The sequence below is a fragment of the Pieris brassicae genome, chromosome 3 (genome assembly GCF_905147105.1).
Source record: "Pieris brassicae chromosome 3, ilPieBrab1.1, whole genome shotgun sequence".
NCBI lineage: Eukaryota > Metazoa > Arthropoda > Insecta > Lepidoptera > Pieridae > Pieris > Pieris brassicae.
Genome location: NC_059667.1, coordinates 6,850,193 through 6,856,573, shown reverse-complemented (window position 1 = coordinate 6,856,573; position 6,381 = coordinate 6,850,193). Strand labels below are relative to the sequence as shown.

The 6,381-nt window shown below is 33.3% G+C and overlaps 2 protein-coding genes across 3 annotated transcripts; one reads left to right on the top strand and one right to left on the bottom strand.

The window, feature by feature from the left end:
• The first annotated feature begins 846 nt into the window (after window positions 1-846).
• On the top strand, window positions 847-3,411 carry LOC123707088 (histone-lysine N-methyltransferase SETMAR-like). 2 transcript variants are annotated; one of them, XM_045656873.1, is made up of 5 exons: window positions 847-957; window positions 2,323-2,417; window positions 2,561-2,763; window positions 2,979-3,144; window positions 3,290-3,411. In XM_045656873.1, exons 2-5 carry the CDS (start codon window positions 2,333-2,335, stop codon window positions 3,331-3,333), a joined length of 498 nt encoding a protein of 165 aa, XP_045512829.1. In that variant the 5' UTR covers window positions 847-957; window positions 2,323-2,332; the 3' UTR covers window positions 3,334-3,411. The 2 variants fall into 2 exon arrangements, with proteins under 2 accessions (XP_045512829.1, XP_045512828.1); XM_045656872.1 differs by lacking the exons at window positions 847-957; window positions 2,561-2,763; window positions 2,979-3,144; window positions 3,290-3,411 and adding an exon at window positions 1,202-2,116.
• Window positions 3,412-3,807: 396 nt separating this feature from the next.
• LOC123707087 (serine/arginine repetitive matrix protein 2-like) lies at window positions 3,808-5,392 on the bottom strand. Its single transcript, XM_045656871.1, has 3 exons — window positions 5,145-5,392; window positions 4,668-5,063; window positions 3,808-4,577 (listed from the first exon to the last, which is right to left on the bottom strand). Exons 1-3 carry the CDS (start codon window positions 5,170-5,172, stop codon window positions 3,871-3,873), a joined length of 1,131 nt encoding a protein of 376 aa, XP_045512827.1. The 5' UTR covers window positions 5,173-5,392; the 3' UTR covers window positions 3,808-3,870.
• Window positions 5,393-6,381: the final 989 nt, after the last annotated feature.

The following is a 6,381-nucleotide window of genomic DNA, read 5'->3' as shown; positions in this document are numbered from 1 at the left end:
CTGACGAGAATAGATGATAGAAAGGTACAGACTATACACGGACTTCGATTTACTACGCTGAAATCCGAACTGGATCGGGCGTTACGTAGTTACTAACCTGTTGAAAATGGCTACATTGACGCTGGCAGCAGTAGTAAGTATATTTTAAATAATTTTAGATATGTACCTACAACAGAGATAAAATAAAGTTCTTCACTGTGTCTGTCTTTCTGTTCACGATAAACTCACAAAAACTACAGCACGGAATTTATGTCCCAACTCAACCCATCCAAATTATGTCTTTTCTTCTAGATACATAATTTTACTAGTACAATAATTCACAACTTAGATTTAGTTGAAAACGATTAAACGGTATTTTTGAGAAATACCCAAAAAATAGCAAACAGGGATAAAAAGATAGTGGCCTATCCCGGCTTCAACCGGTTGAGCCTTATTTTTTGACATGTTTTGGAAATAAATGTGTTAAATCTATTTTACTCAGGGATAATGTAGTACTCTTATGGTTAAAGAATTTAAGGAATCAGTACATTAGCTTTACTTAAAGCATGGTGCTTACTGCTCACTCGTTTGAGTGGAAAGTCCTAAGTTAGAGTTTTTAGCAGGGAAAATAAGAATATAGATACCGGCAACAGAAAAAAACATTTTTATTATCTTAATATTAAAATCTGTGTCCCACTAATTTCTAAGAATTTGTATGAACATTGGAAATTTGATATACTGATTTCTGCAAAGCTCTCTTAAAATAAAATATTTAATTTTAAACGATGCTTCCATAACCACCAAACCTTGATTATTATGTCAAAATGTCCTTTGTATATAATCATTTGTTAAACGTCATGAGGTCACGCTTGTCGCAAAGTGACTTTGTCTAATATTAAATATTCAACAAAGTTCAAATAAGTAATCTGAAATCTGATTTTGTAAGGCTGGTAATTGCCAATTCACAGATCACAATTGGTACTATTTTTCGATTTTAATTATTATTCCTCTCTATTCTCATTTCTCAAAAAAGTCGTGATCTTTACTTATTGAATAATCATTGTGATATAAACTTTATATTATGCTATAGGAATTCAAGTATTTGCGCTTTTTCAGTGTAAAGTACGAATAGTAAATATTTAAGAAAAAAAGCAATGAATGATTCAAGGAGAAAACTTCTGTGAAAGTGTTTAGAAAGTTTAGGCAGATTTTGCGAGTGTGTTTATTGTTTAGCTATACAATTTAAAAACATTTAATGTTATCTATACAATTAGTTTAACTTATGCATACAGCTTTGCAACTGTTGACTGAAATGGGATGGATAACTACATCCATATAGATAGCAATATATACTATATTACTGAAAATATACCCGGTCCCAGTGATTTTACCTCTGAATATAACACACTTATTGATGCTTTTAATTCACAAATAACCCGTTGCTGTCTATGTATATTATGTTCAAATGATTGTCCCTGTGTGTCCACTTATAGAAACAAAAACCATTTAGATCAGTTTAATGATTTTGAGTCGGTAATTTCTCTATCAGAATGTAATGATTGCTGTTCTTGCTCTAACATTTGTAACAATCGCACTGTTCAAAGAGGCCCTATTGAAAATCTTTACATTAAGGAATGTGAATTAAAAGGATATGGTTTGTTTTGTAAAGAATTTATTTCGAAGGGTTCTTTTATTTGTGAATATGCTGGTGAGATTTTGACTAAATCTGAAGCAGATAGAAGGCACCATTCTAATAGCTTACAAAATAAAATGAATTACATACTAAGTTTAAAGGAAATTGTTGATGATAAAATCATTGAAACATATGTAGATCCTAGTATGTTTGGTAATATTGGGCGATATATAAATCATTGTTGTGAACCAAATTCAATTATGATACCCATTCGTGTCAATTCTATGATACCAAAATTAGCTCTATTCAGTTGTTTGAATATTGAACCTCATACAGAAATAACATTTAATTATGGTGCCAATAATAAAATTTTGCCTCAACAATTCAAAGTAGACAGAAAGAAATGTTTATGTAATAGCTCTAACTGTCTTGGTTACTTGCCTTTTGATCCATAGAATTAATTATTTAAGGAATATTAATATATATTTTAAAATGTTGAAATAGGTAGGTAATATTTTACATGTTTAAATTTTTTTTTTATATAATATGCTCGTTAATCGTTGGCCATACTTTGAATAAATATTATACCAATTATTATTCTATAACTATGCATAACAATAGTATCATTAAAATTATGTTTTATATTTGGGTAAAAAAAGTAATTTTACTAATTTGTCATGGATTTAATAAACTTGATTTTTTTATTACAGGTAATCAGGAATGCTTTCTGTCTTTTTCTTACTAGTTATATGTTTATGCAATAACTTTGATACAATTTTTTGTAAGGAAGATACTCATGGCCAAGGTAAGAAGTTAATGCTTGGTACTTTGTTCATTGTTATGTTATTTAATTCACTCTTGTATTTCTCTTTGTAAAAACTTATATAAATAAATTCAAAAAGGTTGTGGTTTTGCAAGTCAAGTTTATTGTTATTTTCTCAATTACAGAAGTACTTTTGTGTCGGAAATGTGGCACTGATTTGGTGGACTCATACTATTTATTCAATAAATTAAGTCCAGGTGCAAATAAAGTAGAAAAACAGAGCATGTTTGGAAAAGAGAATGTTACAGTACAGACACTAATAAACCCCTTTGGAATTAACTTTGAAATAATTACTAGTGAAAAAGCCAAGTGTAAAAACATTGGACCTGTAAGTGAAATCATAGTTTCTTCCTTATTCAGTTAAATATTTATATGAGATACATACTGATGTCTCAAACAGATATTATTTCTAAAGATTTCATTGTGAATACATTTGTGAATAAAAAATGTATCACAATGAAATCTTTAGAAATAATACTAATAGGATAAAACTCACTGACTTATACAGATATGGTAAAAAAATTTAAAAGAATTTATTTTTAGAGTCAAGGTGCTGATTCGTGGTTTCCAGGATATTCTTGGCAAATTTGTGTTTGTCCACACTGTGGCCAGCATATAGGTTGGACATTCACAAGATCAGAGTCTAAAAATGAAGACGGTATGGATTCATTCCATGGCTTGATATTAAAAAACATTCTTGGCGAAAATTGTAAGTTCAGTACAAATTTAATATTAGTTCCAGTAATGCAAAAAGTCATTAGATAAATGTTCAAATATTGAACAATATAATAAAACCCAATGATATATCATACTACATAAACTACTACTTTCAAGTAATTTCAAATTATTTTCAGTTACAGACTCCCTAATAATGCTGCCGAAAATTTATAACATGTAAACAGAAAACCTACAGAGGCAATTATTGATTTTTATAGTTTTTTAAAGCTCTTAGATAATATATGGTATTTTAGAAAGACAAAGTTTATTTATTCTTAGTTTTTATTTCACTCTGTATAAAAAACCAATAGTCTATCAAGATACGCATTTTCAACATAGACTGTCATAAGAACTTAACATGTATAAGTTTAAGACAAAAACAATAAGCATTAATTTACAGTATGTATTTAAAGGTGTGTCACTGCATATTGCAATTTCTATAATAAATTACATTTACGCATGGTAAAGATATACACTAAATCTATTTAGAGTTACAAGCTGATATTTTACATACATATCCTCTAATTAATTTTTAAGCTGTTAGCTATGAAGGGCCTAACCTAGCTATAACAGCTTAAAGGTAGTTAATATTCAATACAAAAAATCTTGTACTTATTACTTAGTTTACACATCTTATTACAAAACAAAAACATTATTTTATAAACAGAATATGTTATGTTATAACTGAAAATTCAAGCTTAATAGATTTATTTCCACTTCAAGCCATAGCAAATCTCTGATGTAATGGTTGTTGTGTTGTAGCAGGAGTAGGTGTGAAATTTACACCTGCAGGAGTTTCGATTGTATTACTTCCATAATTTTTACCTTGAATAGCAGCAATTTCTTGCTGTAACTTTGGGTTGAGAATTTGTTTGTTTACAAACTTTCTTCCAACTCCACGATTGCTACCTCTCCCTCTACCTCGCCCTCGTCCTGGGGACTGTGTTGATCTTTTACTTGCATTTGACCTGTTTGATCCTACTGATTTTGCACTTCCTGGTCCACCTCTTTTACGAACACCTCCATATTCATTGTTAAGTTGTGCTAATGTTTGCTTACTTAAATAATTGCTATTGCCAACACTGTTTCTACGCCTTTTAACAAAATCATTAGCTACACTTACTGTAAGTTGAGAAGCAGATCCATTAAATGAGTTGTTTCTGGACCGAGTAAATGTCTGTGACCTTATGACATTTGATCTCTGTTGTTCATGAAGAATTTGATCAGATCTTAGACCTACATTACTGTATTTATTTCTTGTTGTAAAACCACGGCCCCGTTTTGCAATACCACGCTTAGCAACAGCCAGGGGTTTATAATTGTTATTCATATTTCCCTTTCGATTAACCAAACCCAATCTGCTATGAATTCCACTTTGCAAACGAGACATAGAATTAGAGCGCCTTAATTGCATTTGAAACCCACCTGTAAAGATTTTTTTTTTATAAACAAATATTAATCAGTACAATTGTAAATAATCAACAGTATAGGAATTACTCGATTATAATTAATTACCTCTATTTGCTCTATTAAATCTGAGAAGTTTTGGCATTTCATTGTCTTGATTTTCAAGACCCGCTCTTCCTTTAGGAGTTAAGCCTCTGATCTGGGAACGTGATCTAGATGTTGACCTTGCTCGAGAATTTGATCTACGACGTTGCTGTGAACGCGATCTATTTCTGGATTGTGATCTGCCTCGAGACTGAGATCGACCCCTTGGCTGCACTAAGCCTCTAGGTCCTCTGGAACGGGAGCGTGAGCGCTGTTGACCATTTGGCGTTCCAGATCGAGACTGTGATCGCCCTCGGTTAGCGGCACCTCGTCCACCACGACCCCTTCCTCTACCTCTTCCACCGCCGCGACCACGAGCTGATCCTCCTCTTTTAGTCTTGTTGTTTTTTATTATTTCATCTACAAAATGTTATTAACAGTAAAAATTCACACAAAGCATACTTAAAACACCTCATTGCCTCAGATAGATGTTTTACTTACCTAAAGACATATTGACAGTGTCTGCCATTATGCAGAAGTAATATTTCGTGGTATATACACGTTTCTTTATATATTCAAACCAATTATTATCCAAATTCTAAATATGAATACTAATTCATCTACAGCAAAAGTGTGAGTAATGTGATTCTTGACACCTTCAAAAACCTAACAAATATGAAATTTTACTAAGATGGAGATTGTCCACAGATGAGTTTGACCGCAAAAACACAGCGCAGAATTTTGAGATTGCCGATTGAAAATAAAAAGGTAATAATAATATTATGTGTTTTTTTTAAAGGAATCTCGCTGTTGGCCTTAAGGGCCTTTAAAGCTCAGCTCGGGCTGTTTTGGCGAGCGTAGCTCGGCCAGAATGGCGTTTTGTCCCGCGGCTAGCGCAAGGGCGTCTCCTGTGAGACTCGAACCTCGGCTTGTGCCGTCGCGGGGCGGTCAATCGCCTGAAGGGCAGGACGGAAGCTCACTGGAGTGAGCGAAGTGCGAAGTAAAGGTCCTCGCCTTCCCCGGTGAAGGCGGTTTTTTACCCTAATCTGTGATTGGCTATTTTTATTATTTTTGCCGCGCGGGCGGCTTTTAATTTATCGTTTGCTACGGTAATTGGATCATCCGGATCCGTTAGTATGTGTCGGGGCCTCCTGCGAGCCTTTTTTGTCGGGAAGGGGTAATAGTTGATGCTATTACGCACCAGCGGATTGGGATGGTGTTTAGCCTTGTTAAAGTGGCGTGTGGACGCCAACTTCATCCATTGGGCTATGGTAGGGAGCTCCAGGTCGTGGTGGAGATCGACGTTTCTCACATAGAAGGGCGCACCGGTCGCGATTCTCATGAATCGCGACTGGAGCACCTGTAGCCGGTGAATATAGGAGGGGGCACAATATTATGTCTTGAGTCACTAGCTATATATATAAAATATGCACAGATAGAAGAAAAAATGTACAGTTTCATTCATTGTCACTTATTTTTAGTGACGTTGCCGATACCTAAAGTCAAGATAAATATTTAAGAAACATAACATAAACATTTACATGAACTTGTTTTAGTAGATATTCTGACCTAGAAATATTAAGAAACCTCTGAAATTAACTATAACATAGTAGTCGGGGGCGTATTTTTTTATATAGTTTTATATTTCACATAAGTATGTATGTCGAAATTACAAACGACTCGACGAATTGCAACATAATAGAAATAGGGACTGAACTATTACATAATATTTTTCTGT